At 46.9% G+C, this 24,921-nt stretch overlaps 1 protein-coding gene across 3 annotated transcripts in view; it reads right to left on the bottom strand.

The window, feature by feature from the left end:
• VWC2 (von Willebrand factor C domain containing 2) overlaps positions 1-20,278 on the bottom strand; it is a 142,399-nt gene extending 122,121 nt beyond the window's left edge. For 2 of the 3 annotated variants that reach the window (XR_004433231.1, XM_033194258.1), the window contains exons 1-2: positions 19,495-20,004; positions 17,472-18,270 (exon numbers count right to left, since the gene is read on the bottom strand). Coding sequence is in view for 2 of the 3 variants with exons in the window: in XM_033194258.1 (XP_033050149.1) it covers positions 17,472-18,167 (696 nt within the window). In the remaining variant the exon portion in view is untranslated. Of the gene's footprint in view, positions 1-17,471; positions 18,271-19,494; positions 20,005-20,149 lie in introns of those variants that run through there. The other variant, XM_033194259.1, reaches the window with a different exon arrangement.
• Between the last annotated feature and the right edge of the window lie 4,643 nt (positions 20,279-24,921).

Genomic DNA, 24,921 nt, shown 5'->3' with positions numbered 1-24,921 from the left:
CTCAGATACGAATTTGTTCCACATCAAAGGTCATTTATGAAGTACCTAAAAAATGCCAGGAAATATTCCACATCCCACTGATCACCTGTAACCAGCAGCCATCTGATGGAGGATTTTAGTGGCGCTTTACCGGGCTGCAGCTCTTCCATAAGAAAGCAAAGACAGAGAGTGGAATCATTAGCACAATTTAAAGTTCTGTCAGGGCCTCTGGGAGCAGCTGCCAGGAATCTTAATTGCAAAGGAATAAGCACGAGGGTTCTCCCAGATCTAGAGACCCAGGTAGGCCATGAGACGTGGGAAACTCGGTCTTGGACCTCACTCCTCAGCCTGCCCTGTAGCCTCAGGCGAGCCCCTGACCAACCACCCAACATCATAGTACCAAGATGAGACACACAGGAGGAATCCCATGTTCCTTCTCCCACTGAAACCCCATGAGACTTCCCCAGCGAGGAGGCTGTGCAGTGGCTCCAACATCTGGCCTCTTCCGGCCAAGCCCGAGGAAAAATACAAAGCTGGACACAGCGCAGATGGGGAGACCTCTGGCCACCAGGACAGGAGGCTTCCAGAGCAAGGGTAGGAAGGGTGGCCAAGGAAACAGGAGGAATGACAGCATACATGGCAACAGTACAGCGATTCTCAGGAAGAGAAGCAGCTCTAGAACTGGACTGTGCCATCTCCAGCCAGTCCCTTTTCCTTCCTGAGTTTCCATGTCCTCATGTTAAAAAGGGGAAGGAGGAAGTTACCTGTTGAACCTACTGGGGTACCCATCTTCACAGTCACTGCCTGGCCACAGGAGTGCAAAATCAAAGGTGTCTAGTGCAGTGTAAACGTGCACAGCAGGAGAGGACAATCAAGCCCAATTCTGCCCCTGATTAACTGTGGGACCTGGAGCAAGTTATCTGAAACTTGTGCCTCAGTCTTTTTATCTGTAAAATGAGGATGGTTAAATTACTGTTGGCAAAGTGCTTAGAGCAGTGAGTGGCTCGTGATGGACACTCCACAAGGATGAATTTCAGTCGTCCGCTGGTATCCACTCGGGACTGATTCTGGGAAATTACTCGGATACTAAAATTCAAGGATGCTCAAGTCCCTTCCAGGTGGCTCTGCATATGTGGCATCTGTGGATGTGGAGGGCCAAATGTGCTAGTAGTCATGGCGGAGAGAAGGACAGTGTTTCGAAGTGACACTTGTGTATTTCTTTCTCACCAGTGTTTCCCTTTGGCCCTTCCACCATTGCATCTACACAAAGAAGCTAAGCTTTGGTTTTCTAGAGAGCAGACACAAGTAAGCAGAACAAGTAACTACATAATTGCCGTGCTTTTAAGAATGATGAAGGCTAGGCTTTCCAGGAAGGCAGTGGTCATTATCACTACTTCCTGAGCTCAAGTTTTACAGACCAAGAGCCAAAGTCCAGAGGTTCAATCATAGAGTGGGAAGAATGAAAGAACATATAACAAAGGAAGGCAAAGCATCTTCTCATCTGGAAAGAAGGACCTGAGGGAGGAGAATGGAATGAGGGTGAAGCCAAAAGGTCAGATGTCACCACCCTGGCTTGAACCAGCCTGCAGCTGGTGGAGGGGGCACTCAGAAAAATGGCCCTAGGTTTGGAAGATAACTCCTGAAAAGCTGAGTAACTTCCCAGAAGTGATCAGATTCCTGACTGTCCAAAAGGCTGGGATATCCCAAAAGAGACAGAAACTTTAGTTTCATAAGAGCAACTGTTTTCAGCCATCAGCAAATGTTGGGAGCCATGAAAGGAAAAGCAATGTTCTAAACTAAGAGGACCTCCCTGCTTCCACATATGACTTTTGTTGTATTCATTTTGACCCTGTTACATGATTATTTGGATGAACCTCGGATTAAGAAGTTAGTGAAAGGTATGAATGACAAAGCAGTCTCTCCGTGTAGCCCAGGACAAGCAGCCTCCCAAAATCATTGTCACAGTTCTGTCACCAGATGGCGAAAGTGCCTTTTCTAGCTGCCCAATTTATGAAAACCTGTTTCCAGCTCACACCCTTCCGATGCATGTGGCGGCAAGTCACAAAGTCCCTTCCATTTATATAATGAAGTCTTACTAGCTTCTGATAACCCGGGACTGTGTGATTTCAGAGCTGGAGGAAAATGCTGAAAATGCTGAAGTGATTCCTTTCAACTTTGCTTTTTATGGAGTGAAAACACACCTAGAGGTCTGGTGACTTTCAGAGGCAGGTCGCTGCCTGAACTCAAGTCTGGTCCTACCACAGGGCCACTGATAGAAAATCTTCATTACTAAGTACTCAGAATCCACAGGCATCCTGAAGTGGCTCTGCCTGCACCTGTCAGCCCTCCTCACGACCTGTAAGAAACCTGGAAAATGAGGTCTTCCTTTCAGCCGTCACCTGGAACTAAACCTCTCCCCTGTCCTTCTTCAGTTTTCTTCCCTGAAACTGTCTGATTAAACTAGCACAGGACATGGCCAAATTCTCCTTCCAAACTTGACAAACAGAAGGGCCCTTGCCACCTGGGGACACTGGCCCTGCAGCCTGAGTCCCCGACCCCCTGAGGGCTGGCAGGTGCCCTGCGCATGATGTCCCTTCACCCACCCAGGCAGGCATAGAAAGGCTCCCCACCTAGCTTCCCTGCCCCTCTCTACTTTCTCCCTCAAAACGAGAGCTAATTCTAATGTGAAGTGATGCTGATTCACAAGCTACCTTCCAGCCTCCAACACAAGGATTATAGCAACAGAAACTAAGGACAGAAAGATGCTGCTGCCTGTGCCATTCAGAAAAGAATTTTCTTCTGTTCTCTTTGTCTTTCCGCTCTCTGTCAGAGAACAGATTTGCACACAAAGGGATTTAATTAAGAACTGTCCCCCAGAGGCTGTCAGTTTCCGAGTGTCAGTAAGAAGACAACTCCACGTACCACACAATAGATTAAGAATACAGCAGCCTGACAATCTGAGGCAATACAGCTTTCTTCTCGGGCACCACAGACAACTTTTCCTTCTTTATGGCTTAAGCTTCAGGCAAGACCCTTGTCTACTAACATCTTTTAAATCCTCTCCTGAATAATTCCTTCATGTTAATACAGATCAACAGGAACTTGCTAGGTCAATTATGAGAGGAAAAACTAGTGGCAGTGTTTATAGTACATATTTATTTGGCTGCAAACAGCAGAAGAGCTAGGAGAAGAATGAGGAAGACCTCCTTCTTTGCTGATGGTTCAGACCTGATGGGCAGTCTGGAATCTGCCAGCCTGCCTACCAGATACACAATCAGAAAGGATGCAGCCAAATCTGCTGGCCACCTGCACCCCGTGGCCGTAGGGCCACCCGGAGCACCAGGGCCAGTGCAGGGAGCGGCCTCTCACTTCCCACCTGGGAAGCAAGGGTGAAGCTGAAATCTTTGTAGAATCATTTTGTAGATAATTTGCTCATTTATAGATTCCTAAATTAAGCCTGTAAGAGAAGGAACGTAATGTCAGCTGCATCTGACCACCTGCTTGGGGAGAGAAGAAGGTTCTCTGACAAATTTTGAAAGAGATTCTCTTCTTTAAAAACATTAGAAGATCAAAACCCTTTTGTTTTAGAATTAAAGAATTAAAGCTAAGTAATCCTTGGGAGAAAAAAAAAAAAAACAGAGAGCTTAATTTTCACTTAATATATAAATGACTAAAATAATGTTTTCCTAAGAATAGACTTTTAAAAGACGAGTGTGACATGGGGATTAGTTCTCTCAGGGATGACAAATTCAAATTACTTCAGGGACCACTCAAGTAAGAAAATGAGGCAGTGAACTAGGTGTGTAATAGGGAGTGGTGGGGACTGTGGCCAATGGGGGGAAATGTTAATGCAATGGAACTACTATGCCTACTTCATACACACACTCACACACAGTCACATATACACTCACACGCACCCACACACTCACACACTACACCCACATTCAGGCACACACACACCCACACTCTCACACCCACACACACAGTCACATATACATTTACATGTACCCACACACTCTCACACACACCTACACCCATACTCATGGACACACACACCCACACTCACACTCGCTCACACCCGCACTCTCACATACACGCATACAGCCACATTCACACACACACCCACTCCCACGCCTACACTCTCATTCACACACTCACACGTACACCCACACCCACACATATGCACCCACACACACACTAACACACATACACCCACACTCACACATACACCCACTCATTCTCACACACACACATGAACTCTCACTCATTTACACCCACACCTACACTCTCATACACCCACTCACACACGCACTCACACATACACCCACTCACACACGCACTCACACATACACGCACTCACACCCGCACTCACACATACACCCACTCACACACGCACTCACACATACACCCACTCACACACGCACCCACAACATGCTAACACACACACACACACGCTCATACATGCACCCTCATCTCTCACACACACACGCTCACACACACACACACACACTCATAGTCTCACCCACATATGCCCATACTCATGCAACCCACACACACTCACACCCACACATACACACTCCACATACACCCTCTCACACACCCACCCCCCTCACACACCCCCACACACATGCTCACACTCTCATATCCACATATCCACTCTCACACTCACACACACGGTCACACACTCTTACATACCCAGTCACACATACACACCCTCTCTCACACACACATTCACACCCCCCCACCAACACACACACATCCACACACACCCCACACCCATACACCCCCTCTCACACACACACCTCACACCCCCCCACTCACAGACTCTCATACCCACACATCCACACACACACACACCCACTCACACACCCACCACTCATGAGAGTGTGGGTGTGTGGGTGTGGGGGTGTCACACACCCCCAAACTCATACACACTCACTCTCTCACACTTACACATACTGTCTGACACCCACACTCACACACATCCACAGTGTCTCACACACCCACACTCACCCACTCTCACACACACACACACAGAGGCCAGGAGAAAACAGAACTACACTGCTCCCATTTGGCATTCTTTTATTTGAGACGGCAATGACAATGCCCACTATAAGCAGGAAGTGAAGATGACCAAAGGCACCCATCAGTCTGCCTTTGCCCAAAGCTGGCCTGGCTCCAGCAGTAGCACTCGCACCCGCAACTGTGAAGTGACCCAAATGGATGCTCGTCTGGACGCTGTCTGAAGTCATGGTTTGCTTGTCTTGTTAAAGTTCCTTCAGCATATCAGCTGCCAATTACCCAGAAAGTGCAGGGCCACAGCCCGGGCCAGGAGTGGACAGGCACTGTGGGCTCCCATTACTGGCTCTGAATCTCTTCTTGAAGCTAAGCCTATTCAAAGGTAGGCTGAAATTAGAACAGGACACCCACTGCGGATTCTCTGTTTAATGAAGTCCCTTTCCATGGAGTTTTAAGCTCTGGTGGAGAAGGCACAGCAGTGCTCACTCACGCAGAAAGGGACTCTTTGCACTCAGTCATACGGTGCAATGGTCCCTGAGATCTGACCATTAAATTATATCTGTCATCCCTTGCTGTTACCTAGAAGCAAGATGAGCTGATTTTCTTGGCTTCCTGGAGGGCACTGGGAGCCCAGACATGAACTCTGTTACCAGTGGGAGGTTACCCTGAGCTGGGAGGCTGACATCAGAGCACAGTGTACCCCTCAGCTGCCTGTCTCTCTCCTGATTCTCCTGCCCAGGCCACAGCAGCAGCCTTGTCAAAAGCCATATTCTTTTTCAACCTACCCACTCCTGACATTTGTGTGTGTGACGCAGCAAAAGCACAGTGAGTGGAGGTAAAGGCGCTCCGGGCAGTTCTGCCCCACATGAGAAAGGAAGGTGAGCATCTGGCCACCTGCTGGCTCCCTGCACATCCCAGGCTCCTCACGGGTGGGGCTTGTGTCCCTCTATGTCCCTAGAGCGTAGCTGTCAACAGTGCCACAGTGTTACCAGGCAGGGAGGTTTAGCTCCTGGCATATCAAGAGGAATTAATAAGAATAGTGACTCACTTGAAATTCATTCTATTATATTTCATTTGTTTCAAGCTTTCTAAAACAAAAATGTTGAGCTCTCTTTTTTAAAAGCACACAGAATTTGAAAGTGAAATATAAATAAAAATTGTTTTTAAAGCTAGATATGAGGAAAGCGAAGACACATACAGAAGAGCCAATCTGTTTGGTATGGTTGAAGGTACTATTTATTTCTGATTGGCCTATTGCCCCAAGGGTATAGAGAGCAGTAGGAAAGGAATCTGATTTCCAGGCATTCTGACCTTCATTACAGGAAGGGCAGGAAAAATTGCCTATGGCTGAGTAGAACTTGGTGGTGGGCAATTCTGACCAGCTGGGGGTGCCTTTGAAATGTTCACCTACTTGATGATTTGGCCTAAGGCTGAGCTGGCTCCCAGCACCTGTTTTCTAAGAATATTTAAACTAAAGAGCTTCTGCACAGTAAAATAATCTATCCACAGAGTAAACAGACAGTCTACAGAATGGGAGAAAATATTTGCAAACTATGCATCCAACAAAGGTCCACCATCTATAAGGAATTTAAACAAATCAGCAAGCAAATAACTAATAGCTCTATTAAAAAGTGGGCAAGAGACATGAACAGACACTTCTCAAAATTAGACAAACAAGCAGCCAACAAGCATATGATAACATGCTCAACATCACTGATCATCAGACAAACGCAAATCATAATCACAATGAGATACTATCTCACTCCAGTTGGAATGGCCATTATTAAAAAGTCACAAAATAACGGATGCTTGTGAGGCTGCAGGGAAAAGGGAGCACTAATACACTGTTGGAGGGAATGTAAATTAGTTCAGCCACTGCAGAAAGTAGTTGGAGATTTCTCAAAGAACTTAAATCAGAGCAATCTACTACCCAGCAATCCCATTCCTGGGTATATACCCAAAGGAAAATAAATCCTTCTACCAAAATGACACATGCACTCCTTTGTTCACTGCAACACTACTCACAATAGTAAAGACATGGAACCAACCTAGGTGCCCATCAACAGTGGACTGGATAAATAAAATGTGGTACATATATACCATGGAATACTACATAAGTCTTAAAAAAGAATGGAATCACGTCCTTTGCAGCAACATGGATGCAGTTGGGGGCCACTACCCTAGGTGAATTAATGCAGGAGCAGAAAAGCAAATACCACATGTTTTCATTTATAAGTAGAAGCTAAATATTGGGCACTTATGTACTCAAAGATGGGAACAATAGACACTGGGGATAATAAGAGGGGCGAGGGAGGTGGGCAGGGGTTGAAAAACTGACTGTTGCATACTATGTTCAGTATCTGAGTGATGTGATCATTCTTATCCCAAACCTCAGCATCACACGATATACCCAGGTAACAAATACCTTGCAAAGGTCTCCTGAGGGAAGGCAGGCAATGTTGCCCACAGCTGAGCTCCACCGGTCTACACCTTAGTAAACAGTTAAGTTTCATCCACTCCTCCTTGATTCTGTGACTTTGCTTCTGGGATCATCTTCCTTCTTCCTAAATTTCATCCTTTAGACTCCTTTTTAAAAATTATTTTAGTAAATACTTTTTGGTGATCAGCTCTCCATTGTATAAAGTATCTTTCTTTAGGTTTATTCCTGAAGGACAATTTTGTTGGATACATCAATCAGATTAACACTTGTTTCTCTCTTATTTAAAAATATTCTCCTACTGTGCTGTGTTTTCTGTTGACCAGGTGTCTGCTGTCAGCCTACTCACTGTTATTCTAGAGGTAATGTCTTCTCTGTCTGGTTGCTCCGAACATCTTTATTTTGCCTTTGTTGTTCTGCAGTCTCTATAATATGGCTGGTTGTGAATATATTTTTATTTATCTTTCTTTAGATTCATTGGGTTTCCTGAATGAGAAAATAGATGTCTTTCAACTAGAAAGTCTTGGAACTTCCATATCTTAATTTCTCCCATGCTCTACAATCTCTATCAGAATTCTAAGCAGATGTGTGGTAGATCTTTTCACTTTATCCTTCGTGTATCGAAACATCTCTTTCCTGTGTTCCATCTATATATGTTTCATACTAGTTAACTTCTTCAGATCTGTGTGCTGGTTTGCTATGAAATATCTCAAAATAGATATCAAAATGAGTATATATCAAATATACTCATTTTACATCCCAATATCTGGGCCTGATTCAACTGCTTTTGCCTCAGCTGATTCTTGCTTACAATGCCCTTTCTCCTTGTGACTAGTTTTTATTTTGAGGTCACATTCCTTGGAACACTATTTGTGGGATTTTTTTTGTAGCCTGGGTGAAGGGTGCATTCACCCCGTGTGCATATGTTTAGGTCAGACACCTGTCCATCCATTTAAAAACACATATTCTATTTGGACTTTGCACACCACACAGGGAAGCATAAATGGGGCTCCACATTCATAAGACGGTAAGCCTGCTACAGATGGCAAGTGACTCAGGGAAAACACAAACATTTCTTTCTCTTCTGGACAGAGCCAAGGTTCACTGAGAGATGTTTGTTTACATTGTCCCACTGCAGTACAGGCTCTTGGGTCTCCTGGCTTTATAAGATAGATCCTGATCTGATTCTCTCTACTTGGGTACCTGCACTCATCACATGCCACAACCCAGCAATGATTGGCCAGGAGGGCCAAGGGCCCAGGCCCCGAGATCAAGAGATGCTCCCAGACAGCCACCACTTCAAGGCAGACTTTGCTCTATGCATTCCAACTCCACCTCTAGAAATTAATTTCTCTTATTTTCTTGCCATGTCAGCTGTGCTTTTAAAAATGGACGTAGAATGTGAAATGACAGACAATGGAGACTCAGAAGGGTGTCAGGGATGGGGAGGGAGTAGATAACGAGAGATTATGTAATGGATGCAGTGTACATTATTCAGATGCAGTGTACATTACTCGGATGCAATGTACATTATTCTGGTGATGACTTCACTAGACACTCTTCCTTTACCACTACACAGTGTATCCATGTAATAAAATTACACTGTACCCCATCAATTTATACAAGTAACATTTTGCTTTTAAAAATATGTATTTTATATGGTATTCAGGATTTCAGGCATTTTGTTGAAGGTGAGTTGTCAGGCTGTCCTCCATATTCCCAGGAAAGGAAGGAATAGTCTCATGTTTAAAGCATCATCATTTCTACTATACTTGGATACTTGGAAATGTGCAGAGCCACCTGGCATTTTAATTTCTTTTTCCCCTTCCTGCCTCCCTCCCTCCCTTCCTTCCTTCCTTCCTTCCCTCCCTCCCTCTCTCCCTTCTTTCTTTCTTTCTTTCTTTTTCTTTTTTTCTTTCTCTCATTATTGTTATTTTTTTTTTAGAGACAGGGTCTCACTCTGTTGCACACGCTAATCCTAAACTCCTAGGCTCAAGTGATCCTCCCAGCTCGGCCTCCCAAACTGCCTGGAATATAGGCATGAGCCACTGTGCCCAGCCATGGAGTTTTAATTTGCAAGCTCTATGCTTTTTCACAGGCCCAAGGCTTCTGAGAGAACTCACAGGGCCCTCGGCAGAGGCCTGACATCATCCTTTTCCACAGATTTGAAAGGCGGTCTATGTCCTGGCCGCACCCCAGTGCCCGACATAAATAGAATGAGAAGTATGATCCAGCTGGCAGGATCTCATCCTTGGAACAGACAGGCAGTAAGAAGGATTTCCAGCTACGTGGTCAGAAAAGTACCATGAAGGATGGTCACAGGGTAGGTAGGCCTGGGTGGGAAGCCATATCCTTCATGCAAACTCACAGTTGTTACATTTGATACAGACTTTTTTCTTTTCTCTAGAACATCTGGCCCAGGATTCCTCTGTCATTTAAAAACAAGTCATCAGCAACAATGGAGTCTATTAATAATAATAGAGTGACTTCTACTGTGTGTCCCCTTGAACCCCTGACCCAAGCTCTCACAGTGCCTCACACACCACAGTACTGCTGCCTGTCTCCTGGAGGGGGCCATTTGCTTCCCATCACATCTCGAGGATGCAGCCCAGGGACTGGCACACGTGGTGTCCTAAATATTTTCAAATAAATGTAAGAATAATGTTTCTGTTGGGACTTATCAGATTTAGAGATATCATCTGAGGAGGTAATGCTTTATGGAAAAACAGCTCCATGGAACCTGTCCCTAATGGTCTAGAAGAGTCCTTCTAGAGACCAAAATCTGAACCAGGGTGTGGCCACCTACCCCTGAGCAGCACACTCTGCAGAACTTGTCTAAATATTCACATCAACTTTGTTCAGAGCTTTACAGGTTCAAATTGCTTTCACATACATCTTATTTACTTCTTATAATGGGAGAGAAATGCAGAATACTATCCACTTTTTAATTTTTCTTTTCTGATTTTTAAGATGGGGTTTCATGCTATCATCCAGGCTGGCATGCAGTGACCCAATCATGACTCATTGCAACCTCAAATTCTTGGGCTCAAGCCATCCTCCTGCCTCAGCCTCTCAAGTAGCTGGGTCTACAGGTGAGGACCAAAATGCCTGGCCATTTTTTTTGTTCTGTTTTGTTTTCAATTTGTGGTAGAGATGGGGTCTCACTATGTTGTCCAGACTGGGCTTTAACTCCTGGACTCAAGTGATCCTCCAACCTCAGTCTCCCAAAGTGCGGGGATTACAGGCATGAGTCACCACACCAAGCCCCGTTTTTTTTTTCTTTTTAACCACTAGAAAACAAGGCTCTGAAAGTTGTCCAGGGAAGCACTGGATAAAACAGAACCTGGTTCACACTGCTGTGTTCAGATGATAAGTACCCTGTCCTCAAAGTCCCAGAAGCTGATTCTCCACCAAAACTGAAGAATAAAGGACTGCAGAGCATGGGACCTGCTTTCCTAAACGTCTTCACGATATCAACTGCCTGTATGATTTTGGAGGGGGCACTAATTTTCTGAGGTGAATTTTCACTGCCTATGAACAAGAGTCTTTTCAAAGTCGTGTATCTATAGAAGCATGGGTGAATCGCACATCTGCCGAGTAGGCGTGTGGTCAGCTGGAAAGCAAATGCCCTGCCCAGCTCTGACAGATGGCTGCCATCTGGGAATCATTTCATTTTTGTAAGAATTAGGCAATCTGGGAATTTACATGAACCTCCCACTTGTCAAATACTGGCACTAATAAACAAATGTTTTATATGCCGTGAGCCAAACAGAATACCTCCTAGAACCAGATCTTCCTCTTGGGCCACCTGTTGCCCCACGTGGGTCTGATAATCCCTGGAGTCCCACCCACCTCTTGGGATCTAGTCTTCTTTTCACTGCCCCCTGGACTCATTCCCCCTTGCTCTCAGGGAAATCCTGGGACTAAGTACTTTTTTTTTTTTTTTTTTTTGAGACGGAGTCTCGTTCTGATGCCCAGGCTGGAATGCAGTGGCTGGATCTCAGCTCACTGCAAGCTCCGCCTCCTGGGTTCACGCCATTCTCCTGCCTCAGCCTCCCGAGTAGCTGGGACTACAGGCGCCCGCCACCTCGCCCGGCTAGTTTTTTGTATTTTTTAGTAGAGACGGGGTTTCACCGTGTTAGCCAGGATGGTCTCGATCTCCTGACCTCGTGATCCGCCCGCCTCGGCCTCCCAAAGTGCTGGGATTACAGGCTTGAGCCACCGCGCCCGGCCGGGACTAAGTACTTTTAGTTCCATTACAACTCAAGACTTCATCCTTTGAAGGACACAGGCGTTATTTTGTCCATCAGATGGTCAAGTCAAATATAACATAAATCCATGTAAATACATGTTTAACCAAGTGGATCAAGCATTTATTGGACAAACATACGAGCAAGGTACTCTGGACTTGTATAATTTTTCCTTTTTCCAGGTACCTGAAATGTTCTCCACCACACACAAAATGCCACTTTATCACCATATGGTCACGAAGACACTATGCCCGATCTTCAGAGTCCAACACGCTAGGATTAAAATCTTGTCTTTACCATTTACTAGCTCTATGATGTTGATCAAGCTATTTAACTTTTTTGGACCTTAGTTTTCTCTCCTTTAAAAATAAAGAAAATACCACCAACTGATTAGTCTGTTGTGTAAATTACTCCAGAAAAGCCAACACATAAAAAATATTGGCACTAGATAAATATTGATTCCCTTCTGCCCACTGCAAAAGGTTATGGTGTTAATTCCACCATACTTCACATCAGATATTGGATGAAGCAGGCAAATAAGCAGTTTTTAAAGCTGTGTTTCCCCCACCTCACTTAGGAACACATCTAAAGAGTCTACATATGGCATATGACTCCCTCTTTAAAAAAAAAAAAAAAAAAAAGTCACTGTTTAAATGACTTTAGACAGAAGGGTAGAAAATGAGAAGTCAAGAATTTACAAAATCTTACTCACAACCAAAACAAACTCAGAGACAGCAACAGTACATGCATTAGCCTGACTTGCAGAAAAGAACAGAGATTGACTCATTTTACTTAGTGAAGGTAGATAATAATAGCATTGTTTTCAGTTAAGTAACATCAGCCAAAAGAATATAAATACCATTAGACTGAAAAGCATGAATAACCGTGGCTTTCTCTTTGCTGGCATTTTCTCATAATTGCAGTAGAGATCTATTTAGATGGAGGTTTTGATTCCAAATTTCATGTTTGAATTTTTTTAATTGATAAAAACCTAGAAATAAGATTTTGCAGTGGGGTTAACGGCAAGTCAGATACGGAAGCAGTCAGAGAGAATTTGGCTTAACTCAGCGGTCCCAAATCATTTCACCTCCAAGTACCCCTTCCTGTTATCTCTCTCTCAACAGTTCTCATGCTTTGAAAGACAGTCTAGTAAGCTTCACTTATTAATAATTCATCTTCCCTTTTTCTTCAAAGACTTACACAATTGCCAATCAGAGCTCCTGATCAGCTATGATAACCAGTGTTGACACACTTTGCTGATATCAATCCTACCAAAAGCAAAGAAATGTGAAGATTTAGTTATCCTGTATGGCCCTATTTCAGAGTCACAAAATTTCCATTAGGTTCTATAAAGCATGCAATAAGCCTGCAAACTCCCCTTTCCACCATCACAGTCCTCCCAAGATTCACAGAGGGAATCACAGAGACCAAGATTCTCTTGATGAAAACAACTTGTTTTGTTGATCAAAATAGAATGTTTTTTTAAAATTAACACATTTCAAATGTTATTTTACTTCTGAACAAATCACATGGTCACTGAAGCAAAATTTACAACTACTCAATATAGCCCCCCTCCGCACCCTTAGTCACCTTTCAGTTTTCCATGATACAAGGATCCATTCACATAAGTAATACAAGAACTCCTAAAGTGACTCTCAGAATGCAACAGACACAGAATCAGAATGGTCAAGATGAGCCCCTCAGTTAATGTTCATTGGCATACACTTCATCACCACTCACTCTATGCCTTTGCCGTAAGCACTGTTTTCCCATCATGCGTGCTGATGCATCCTCACACACCCCACTGTTACTACCTCATTAGATTTGTTTTATGAAGTCAATTTTGGTCATTGACACTATGTTTTGGGCTGAACTGTGTGCTTCTACAATTCAAATTTTGAAGTCCTCATGCCAGTAGCTAAGAATATGACTGTTTGGAGACAGGTCTTTAAAGAGGTAATTAAGTTAAAATGAGGTCATTGGAGCAGGCCCCAATCCAATATGAGTGTGTCCTTATAAGAAGAGAAGTGCACACAGACAGATGCAGAGGGAACAGCACAAAAAAACCCAGGGAGAAGATGAACATCTGCAAGCCAAGGAGAGAGGCCTCAGAAGAAACCAGCCCCGCCAATGCCTTGATCTTGGACTTCCAGATTACTTGCAAAACTGGAAGTCTGGAAATCTTGGATTTCCAGACAACAAATTTCTGTTTAAATTACCCAGTCTGTGTTCCTTTGCTCCAGCAGCCCTAGCAGACTACTATACTGTAGGAAGCACAAAACAGTTAAAAATATCATTCCTTTACTAAAAAAAAAATAATGATAAGCCAATAGACAAGCTTCCTTATTCAAAGTTGGATGCCTGCTGGTCTAAGTTAAAGAAAAAAAAGACACTTGGTATCATTTGAGAGGCAGTGGAGAAAATTCTATTATTAACTATGTTTTTATTTGAATGTACAAATTAAATTACAACCATCCCTGGAGGAATGAACACATTACTCTCATTATTATTAGCAGCTTAATGGTATTTTGTGGAATCAGTGAGATCTTTCACAAGTATCTAACTGAGATCAAACAGGCTGTAAGGAGAGGAAGTTTTAATGGGGTAAAAGAGTACAGAGAGAAAGGAAAGAACAGGTTCAGAATATGCTGAAAACTGAGTATAGAAGGCAGCAAGAAAACATGCCCAACAAAAGAGAAGCCTATGAAGACAAGGAGAAACCACACTCCTGCCGGAGCCAAATACCCTGCACATCACAAGCACAGGCAGGCTCTGGGGTTAATCTACTGCTCAAAGATGGTCAAGCCTCCATCAATGACTAGTAATTTCCCCTCTCTCTGTCTCTCTGTCTCTGTCTCTGTCTCTCTCTCTCTCTCTCTCTTTCTCTGGAAGCAGAGAACAGACTGTTAAAGAATCTATGCATCTTGCAGGGAATGAGGCCCAAGTAATCTCACTTTCACTTCCTTCCTTGCTAAAGTAAACAGTGTTCCAGTCATGACCCTACTGTACCACAATCTCCATTTGAATCACATTTTTTTCAGAGAAGTGTAAAGCACTTCAGACAGAAATGCTTTCCTTTTTCGTTTTCCATGTACTTTGTGCTATGCAAACTACAGAGTACAATTTATCCCTCTCTGAAACCCAGAATACCCAGAGCAGGCACGTTAATTTCTGTGCCCTGGTACTCAGCATCATGACAAATCTCTATTACTACAACCCACAAACCCCGTGGACTCACAACTAACCCTATACCATTCTACATTCATATTTTCAACATTCTTCAAAAAAAGCATTGCTTTCTCTTTTGTACACTGAAGGAAAGAAAAATGGAGACAATAAATGGCCTGCACAAGGCCACGATAAATTAGAGGAATGCCTAGAAATGTTCCTGATACTAACAAAAAGGAGTAAACATGATATAACATTATAAAACCTTTATGTAGTTGACATAAGAACAAGCATATAATTAAAAATGTGTAACACCTTTGCAACTTTCAAGCATGTGTGCATCCCAGCATCTGGTAATAATTGATGAAAGTTTAGAATGAAATGTCATTTGAAGATGGAAGATGCACTCAATACTCCAAAAATAGCTTTACTGGTATTTTAATTCTTCCTAAGATTGTAATCTTTCCAATTTCCCTTTTGTCAGTATCATCTCCTGTCCTCAGAGTTTGAAAACACATTCTACCTATGGACTACCAAACAGGTAGCAAAGAGGAATTAAATAAGAGATCCTTCTCCTCCATTGACAAAAGCAGCTTCATGGCTGCTAGCATTTAGCATGTACAATTAAGACAGAAGTTTGAATTATTCCCTTTACCTGTGATCTCAGGTAGGTAAGTGGACACTGAAGTATTTGGGCTTTCTAGATCAAAGTGCTACTAATTCCTCAGTTTACCTCTCATGACAATTCTAACAAATTACTATGGAACTATAAACAGTGCAAACAACAAAAGGAATTAATTACAAACCACTGCTTGCTTATCTTTGACTTTAGAAGAGCCAATGATGTTACCAATTCAAAACTTAAGAGAATTGTTCTAGTGTTCTACGACCCTGCTCCAGGCCAAAATGGAAGGCCCCTCCTCTGGGGTCTTCTGGCACCCACAAGTTCCTTTACCTGGACACATTTGCCTATGCACTTTTGTATTGCACCCAAAACATCTGGAGAGATAACTACCAGACCCTCCCATAGGCAGGAAGCATTTTGAGGGCAGGGTTTCTGATTTAATTTTGTATGGCCTGGGCGTGGATCATATGAGTTGCTCCTCTCAGCTGTCTTTCTCCAAAGGGCTGAAGTCAAATGTTAGTACTTAAGCAATGTATGCCTGGAGCTATATTTTGCTACATGAGCCTAGGGATAGCTGGCCCCTTATCTTACAGATAAGAGAAAAGAAACCCAGAGGGGATATGTCTTTTGTTCCAGTCCTGCAGCTGGTCAGTGGTAAAGCCAGAATGGATAACCATGTTTCCTGACTCTAAATTCCAGCACTCTTTCCATACTTTGTACACCATATATAGATATGTCCTTCCTGGCTTTGTACTTCTATAACACTTGATAATTCATTGCCACAAGTCAGTAACTACATGGCCTTCACATCCTGGGAATTAGCAGATCTCACAGGCTAATTCCAGGAGGGGTATTCCAGCAGAATTCCTCCCTACCTGCCTGCCGAGCTTTGCTTTAGTAGCTGCACGTTCCATGACGCCCTCTGCAGGTGGGAAAAGGACAGCTATGGCCTGGCAAATCAATGGGCCAAGTCCAGGCAGGCCATAGGTTGAGCCTACCTTGAGGAGTTTGGAATAACTGAACACCTGTGCAGGTCTCTCTCAGGCCCCCAGCCCACTTGCAGGGATTTTACCTGGAGCCTGTGCATGCAGGCTGTGCAGCATCTTCACCCAAACTAAAGCCCCAGTGGAGCTGGGCTTTTGGTTCAAGTAGAGTATAAGGGTTAAAAACCTAAGATATGGAGTAGAACTGCTTAGTTTGACATATGAATCTGCTTCTTAATAACTGCTCTGCCTTCAACACATTGTTTAAATATTCTGTGTCTGTTTCCTCTTCTCCATAAAATGGAGACAATGGATAATAATCCACCTCCTAGCATGGTATGAGATTTAACTAATGTACATGTAAAACAGCGGGATCCTGACGCACAGTAGGCATTAGATGGCCGGTATTATTAACACTACTACTACATATCTAAATCAAAACAATTTTTAACCATTAACTGCACTTGTTGGTTTCGCCATCCACTATGATTTGGCAGCCCATGAGCAAATAATTTTTTCTTTTAATTTTTAGAACATTTGCATGATACCCTAAACACATAATCTAGGGAAATGGCTTATTTATATGAATAGTCTCCCTTAATTAGCTATTAGTTGAAAAATATATCCCAAATGGCATGGTAAATTACCCTGTGTTTGAAAGCAGGTTGAGCATTTCAGCGACAACATTCCCAAATTAGGAGCAGTAAATTAATGTTGAAAGTCCCTCTGATACCTGTTGGGACCCTTCCCTTCAGTGCCATGCGCTTCATCCTCATGAAGCCCTTTTAAAGTGAACACCGAAGGAATCCCTATGGATTGGCCACAGTGCTCCTGGAAGGATTACCTCTGCCCTGAAAAAGAGAGGTCATGTCAAAGGGTCTTGAGCACAGCGCTCTCCACCTCTGAAAACCAGAGAGCACCTCTTCTTCAAAGTGGGGGACCACAGAACCAAAGCTGTTCCACCCCTTCCTGGAAGGTGCAAAGTCGCCCGGCGGGCGTTCGCCTCTTACCACGAACTCCTCCAAAGTCTGATAGGTCTTGCCCCGGAACTCGCAGTAGTTCTTCCTCTCCTTGCACTGCGGGCAGCACTGGCTCGTGTCGACGTGGATGCAGCGCGGGTGCAGCCTCGGGCACTCCGGCTGCGCGCACAGCGGCCCCTCCTCGGTGCACAGGCACGGGCAGGCCGAGGGGCCCGGCGCGAACTTCTCTCCGATCGCGTACACGAAGCCGCTCTCGTCCACGCAGCCCTTGCCGCGATAGTCCGGGTACACGTACTCCTCTGGTGGCTCGGGCGTGGGTGCGAGTTCCGGGCCAATCGCGTCCTGGGCGGCTGCAGCCAGTGCTTCCCCCTGCGGGGTGTCCCCGCGGGGCCGGACCTGCAGATCCCCGGCCTTGGCGCCCCCGCCCTGGGAGACCCAGGCCTGCTTCAGCTTGCTCCACGGCTCACGGCCGGCGAGCCCACGGCCGCTCTTGCTCTTCCAGTCTCGGCCGCTGCCGCCCTCGTCCCTCGCTGCGCGCCCGAGCTCGTTCACCCGCCCCGGGCCGTCCCGAGAGGCGTGCTCACGCTTCTCCTGGCCCGGCTGCTCTGGTGCCTGGGCCAGCTTCTCCAGCGGGATGCTCGGACTGCACAGAGCCACCATCAGGCAGCAGGTGACCAGGAGGGAACTGGAGAGCGCGCCAACTGCCATCGCAGTGGAGCTGGGCATCCCCTACCACGTCCCGGCGGGCGGGCGGGCGGGGAGCGCGGCCGAGGGGAGAGTCGCATTCACAGCCCGGGGGCGCGCCGCCGCCAGCCGGGAGCCGCCGTCCCTGCGGAGAGAACAGCAGCACAACTGAGCCCCGCGGCCCGCGCGCGCCCCGGCCCGCCGCGGCCCCCACCTGGGCTCCGGCATAGCTCTAGATTAACGAGCTGGGCGACGGGGGCGGGGGCAGCATGCCCAGCGTCGGTGCACGGCCGGGGTTCTTAGACATCACAAATTGTGGAGCGATATATTGGAAACGAAATCCAAGAACGACACCGGCCGGCGTGTTTCTGATGTAGTCGTGATTAGTGTTGGAGATGGCCAAGGGCGGCTTGCGGAGCCCAGGGAACGCAGCGAACAGGGCTCGCGCCCCCCTGCAAAGCTCTGCTGGGAACCACGTAATTCGGGCACCCAGGGTGTCCCTCCCTAGGTCCTCGCCACATTTCCCGAAGGTTATTAAATGGAGAATTCAGCAGTGGAGTTAGAGACAGACGAAAGTACAGGAAGATAAGAGGGAAACTCTTCCTCATTTGCTTTAGGGGTTTGTGCTGGGAAAATGCGGGGAGGTTAAACAAAGCTTCTACTAGGACTCCACGACTCATTTCTAACAACTTCTTAAAAGCCTCCCGTCTCGGGAGCAGATGTCCCCTCCCTGCTCTCTAAGCCCGGTTGCATGAAAAGAAGATGCCCTCGACCCCTTCCCAGAGGGCCGAGTCGGGGATTCCCGGGGCTTCAGTTCCTCCGTCGGCCCGCCCCTGGGAGCCTCGGGAGCCAGGTCGCGGGCCGCGGCGCTCAGTCTTGTAGGGTCCTGGCTGCGGAGCAGAAGCGCCCGGGCAGCACCAAGGAGTGCAGTGCGGAAGGCTGGGGCTCCAGGGCGCAGAGTGGGGGCGAGACCCTCCTACTTGCCGGACCCTCGCCAGCCTTTCTGGATTCCAAAGTTTCTGCCGCCCAAAGGGGCTGGGAGAGCCCGATACGCCGCAGGACACCGGCAATCCAGCCTCTCTCTGCCTCACTCCCCGAACGCCCCCACTCTGCGCACTCCAGTGCGTCTGTCCCCTCCCCCTAAGCCCTCCTCCCTTAGGCCTCCGAATGTGCCCGGCCTTGCTCACCCCCTGCCCGGTCCCTTCCGACCTCAACACTGGGCGAAGCGCCCATATTCACAAACTTGGGCGGGGGAGGGGGGGTTCCTCCGGGGCAGCTGAGCGGCCGAACAGAGCGGGAGCGCGTCCGGCAGCGCGGGGACACCCAGCATGCACCCTCAGCCCTGAAGACCAGCGCCCAACCTACATACATGAGTGCAAGGCGTGGGCCGGACGCCGGGCTCTTGGCGGGAGCAGGGGTAGCAGCGGCGGGCGCGGACCCGGGTTGCCAGCGCCCATCCTGGGCCGGTAGGGGACCCACGCGGGGCGGACCGCGGAGAGCCCAGCCCCACCTGCGCGCTCCGCCCGGCGCGCGCACCAGGCTAGGGCGTCTCCGGGGACTCGCTCATCGCGCTGCCAGCTGCCGGTGGTCGCGGCCCCAACTCGCGTCAGTGCCCGCGTCGCCCTCAGCCGCTCATCCTCCAGCCTCGTCCCCACTTCTCCAAGACCAAGCGCTCGCCGGACGCCACCAGGGCGCCGCCTCACTCCCCTCCGCGGAGGGGTTCGGGGAGCTGTCCAGACCCGGCAGCCGGAGTGTCTGAGCAGCCGCTGCGGGTCGGAGGGGAAAGAGAAGCCGGGAGCGCCGCAGGCGCGCTAGTGGCACCGAGGCCAGCATGGGAGCCAGCGCGCCTGCCACCCGCCTCCCCCTGCCGCAGCCGCCTCCGCCCGGCTCCCGCTCCGCTCCCTCCTCTGCTGCCCCCGCTCGGGAGGCGCCGCCTCGGCCCGCGCTGCCCCAGGGGAGGCCCTCGCGCTGCCCCCGGGGAGGCCCCGCCGCCGCGCCCGCTCCCTTTGCTGCGCCAGACCCACCTGTCAGTCATCCGCGCGACCGCGTCCCCACCTCCGCCGCCGGCCGCAGACCGTGCTAGGGTTGCCATTCTCCAGGCGTGTCACTCACTTTGCGCTGGACCTTTCATCTTGGCTTTTCTCTTTTCTTTAATTTCTTCCTCCCTAATTGGCCCCCTCTGGCTTTCCTCTTTGTGGGCGGCTTGGTTCAGCTACCGTGTTGAGTTTGGGATTCGAAGGCCGTGTTAGTTTAGCAGACTTGAGACTTTTTCGTCTTTGCATTCAGAAACCCAGAGAAATAGACGTGTATGAGTAAGAAACGTAAAAATCTCAAGCGCGAACTTTCTGAATCTCTGCCAGTCTCTCCCCCCGCTCCCATCTTCCTCTTCCTGCCTGCTCACTCTTCTGCTACAAATAGAAACCTGTTTCCTAACTTTGCTGGAATCCTCAACTGTTAAGCAGAGGCCTGGTTGTTTTTACTCTTTGATGTTGTGTACAGGAGAAAAAGTCAATAGCACCTGTTCAGATTAATCCCCGAAATGGAATTTTCATGGAAATGGCCGTTCCCAGGGCACTGGTTCCCACTCATGGCATTTTAGAATCCCCGAAAGTGCTCGGACGGTAAACGGATAACCTTCCCTGCAAGGTCAGGCGCTCTGGCTGGTGGGAACTGGGGAGACTGGTTTAGGACAAAGTATTTCTACCTTTTAATTGTACAGACAAACCAGTCTTAGCTGAGGTGGTAGGAAGCCCTCCTTGAAAGCCTTCTTAGAAGGCTGCCCCTCTACCCCCTCCAACACACACAGAACCAACAGGGCAACAGGGCTGGATGGAGGATTTCTTTCTGGTTTGTTTGTTTGTTTTTGAGACGGAGTCTTGCTCTGTGGCCCAAGGCAGGAGTGCAGTGGCTGATCTCCACTCACTGCAAGCTCCGCCTCCCGGATTCATGCCAGCCTCAGCCTCCTGAGTAGCTGGGACTATAGGCGTCCGCCACCACCAGCCGCTAATTTTGTTTTTGTATTTTTAGTGAGACGGGGTTTCACCGTGTTATCCAGAACGGTCTGGATCTCCTGATCTCGTGATCCGCCTGCCTCGGCCTCCCCAAATGCGGAGATTACAGGCATGAGTCACCGCGCCCGGCCTGGATGGAGGATTTCTATGTCCAGGATGATCTGAGCCCTTCTGCTGTTTCAACTCTGCTCTCATTTTTCCTTTTTTTTTTTTTTTTAATGTTTTGGAGACACGATCTCACTTTGTCATCCAGACTTCAGTGCAGTGACATGATCACGGCTCACTACAGCCTCAAACTCTTGCCTCAGCCTCCGAAGGAGCTGGGTATACAGGTCACCACACAGGGCTAATGGTTTTATTATTATTATTTTTTTGTAGAGATGGAGTCTTGCTTTGTTGCCCAGGCTGGTCTTGAACTCTTGACCTCAAATGATCCACTCGGCCTCTCAAAGTGCTGGAATTACAGGTGTGAGCCACCACACTCGGCCCTTTTATTTCTTGTTACCGTCAGAAAAGAGATAGGCCACATTTGCCTGTGGCTGCAGCAGCCTACCCACCCACCTGCCTCTCATCACATGCTCTAATCAATTATGGCTTCCGTGTCTTTATGATGCCTCTATTCCAAATATCACACCTTTCACAATACCACCGAAATAAAAACACGCCTCAAGGTATGATCATATGTAATGTGCAAAATGGGTCCTCAGTTCTATAAAATCAAGTTTTTATAGCATGGGTTAGGCTACAAATTTTGTTATTTGACTTACTTTATTAGCTAATTCTGTTCTTGTCATTAAATGCCCTGTTTGTTTTGTTTTGCTAACAGTACTCTCATGTGGTTACAATGGGGTAGCCCCAAACGTGTGACTAATAAGAAGAAACAGTAACGGTGTATGTGTCCAGGATTTTAACTGAAAAATTGACTGGGGGCTCAGGTGAGAAAATAATGATGTCTTTTTATTGATCCCACCTTGATCACTGGTCTCTTTGAATCGGAAACTCCTTGTCCCAGCCAGCTGGTTCCAGTAGAGAGCCATGAATATGAGACAGCCAAGTTTTCAAGAAGAGGCCTGACAGAACTGAGGATGAAAGTGACCAAGTGTCCAAATGGCTTTGTTCTGTTAGATGGTCTCAGAGATAGTGTTATAGGGCTGATAGAAAGAGGGAGGAAAGCAGTTTCCAAGGGATTGCTGTTCTTTGTGAAGAAGAACAATACCCATGCAGCTCGATGAGCTGAGTAATTTGAGAAAATATAGGGGATTTTGCAGGCACTGAAGGAATATATAATTCATTTATTGCTAGTGCAATGAATTGTAATTCACTTTTCTTCTTTCCTTCCTTCTTTGTTCCTTTCTTTCCTTCCTTCCCTTCGCCCTCCTTCTGCCCTTTCTGCCTCCCTCCTCCATCTCTCTCTCCTTTCCTTTTCCTCTTTCTCTCCCTCATTTCTTTTCTTCTTTCCTTTATTCCCTCCCTCCCTCTTTCCTTTCTTCCTTTCCACTTATTTTCCTTTCCCTTCTTTTTCTTTCCCTTCTCTTCCCTTTCCCCCATTTTCCCTTCCCTTCCCTTCCCTCCCCCTTCCCTCCCCCCCTCTCCCTCTCCTCTCCACTCCTCTCCTCTTCCCTTCCCTTTCCCTTCTCTTTCCCTCCCCTTCCCCTTCTTTTTCCCCCTTCCCTTTTGCCTTTCCCTTCGTCTTTCCTTTTCTCTCCTTTCCTTTTTTCCAGGCTACAGTTTGCAAAGCAGCAGCAGAAAGATCTCTGGTCAGGGAGTGAGGTGACATGGGTGTCATCCAAGTTCCACCAGAGGCCAGTTTTGCAACTTTGAACGAGTCACTCAGTGTTACAGGTTCTTTGTTTTCTCACCTTTAAAAGGAAAAAGAGAGGATCTCTGAATGAATAGGAAGTCCAAAGCACTCTAGGAATATAGCACATTTCTGCTTTCATGCTGTGTTTTAACTGAGTTCGTTGGTCCATTTTCTTCCTGTGCGCAAGAGTTAAATCCATCTGCTGAGATATAGTCATATTTAGTAGCTGGTGTGACAGTCTGAGCTTGGCCACAGGGCCAATCCTGAGCAATGCAGAGCAAGTGGGTTCCAGGCAGGATTTTAGGCCAGTCACCTTTCCTGTCCCTTTTGGCAGAATTAATCTTACCTTTATTTTCTCTCCAGAGAGTGGTTTATGTCTCTTGTAACAGTCAACTTTTTATGTCAACTTTTTTTTATGTCCCTTAAACTTTTTTTAATGCCAACTTTTGTTTTTTTTTAATGTCCCTTATAACAGTCAACTTTTTCATAGCTCCGGATTGTCTGTACTCATCTCTGAAATGGTTGTTTATTTAAGGGCAGTGGCTATGCTTTATTCATCCTTCTATTCTTAGAGCCAATAGGACCAATTGAGGAGGGAAGGGGAAAAGGAGGGAAGAAAGCAGCAATAGAAGGAGGGAAGGAAAGAAGGAGGGAACGAGGGAGGGGAGAAAGGAAGGGAAGGCGATTCAGAGGGAGGGAGAGAAGAAAAGCGAGGGAGGGGGAGAAGAAGAGCACCAGAGGGAAGAAGGGAGAGAGGAAGAAAGGAAAGAGAGAAGGGAGGAATGAAGAAAGGAAGTAAAGAAAGAGAAGAAGGTAGTGAAGGATGGAAAGAGGTAGAGAGGGAATGGAGGCGGGAGAGGGAAAGAAGAAGGATGAAGGAAAGGGAAAAAACATAGGAAGGAAAGAAAGAACGAGGGAAGAGAAGAAGAAAGGAAAGAGGGAAAGAAGGAAGGAATGAAGAGAGGGTAGGAGGAAGAGAAGAATTGAGGAAGAGAGGAAGGAAGGGAGAAAGTAAGAAGAGGGAGGAAGGAAATGAAGGGAAGAAGGGAGAGAGGGAAGGAACGAAGAAGAAAGGGAAAAAGAAGGAAGAAAAGAACAATGGAAAGAAGAAGGATTGAAGAAAGGGAAGAAGGAAGGAAGGAGGGAAAGAAGGAGGATGGAAGAGGGAGAACGGGAAGGAAGGAAAGCCAAAACTAGGAGAAATTCACTTATATAATATTGGGCAAGTTCACAACCATCTCATTTAATTTCTTGCAGTACTACTAGTCTCAGCGACCATTATTGTTTTTCATTTTGCCCATGGGAAACCATGCCTGAAAGAGGTTGAGACTTGACTAAGGTTACCCAGCTAATAAGGGCAAGTGCCTGGTTGACAGTGACACCTGTGATGGGACCCCCAGTGTCCTGTCCCACACCCCCACTGCTATCTCCTCCAAGTGGGCTGTTTTGGGTCAATGACTTAGTATTCTGGATTAACTGGCTCTCCTGAGCTTCTCTATCCAGCCAGAACTGCACGACCTCACGCACTGGGACTTAACATTCATCACAGCAGAGAAACAACAGGTCATGCAAGGACCAGAGTGGGTTGGTTGTAGGGGGCCTCAGGAGCAGTCCTGAGATGCTGGCTCCATCTTCATGTCCTCAGGCCAGGACCCCCTCTAACAGGGACTCATGTTTGCCAACAAATGAGAGAACACATCAACACATGCATGGCTGAGAAAGGATCCCTTGATGCATATTATCCCATACCCTGAGGACGAAGAGTCAAGGAGCACATTTGCCTGGGAGGAAAACACAAGAGATCATGCCCTGGGAGGAGAGGCACCTCAGGGCATCCAGTCGCAAGTGAAATGGAAGAGAGGTAAGGAGCTTAGGTGTGCTCACAGAGGGATGAGACAAGGTCTTCTGCTGCAACTGAGGGTGCCAGCTATTTGTGGTTTGAAAGTGGAAAAGAGACTGTGTGGAATAAAACATAAATGAAGTT

The sequence above is a fragment of the Trachypithecus francoisi genome, unplaced genomic scaffold (assembly GCF_009764315.1).
Source record: "Trachypithecus francoisi isolate TF-2019V2 unplaced genomic scaffold, Tfra_2.0 Lachesis_group4, whole genome shotgun sequence".
Classification (NCBI taxonomy): Eukaryota; Metazoa; Chordata; class Mammalia; order Primates; family Cercopithecidae; genus Trachypithecus; species Trachypithecus francoisi.
This window is presented reverse-complemented; position numbering and strand designations above follow the sequence as displayed.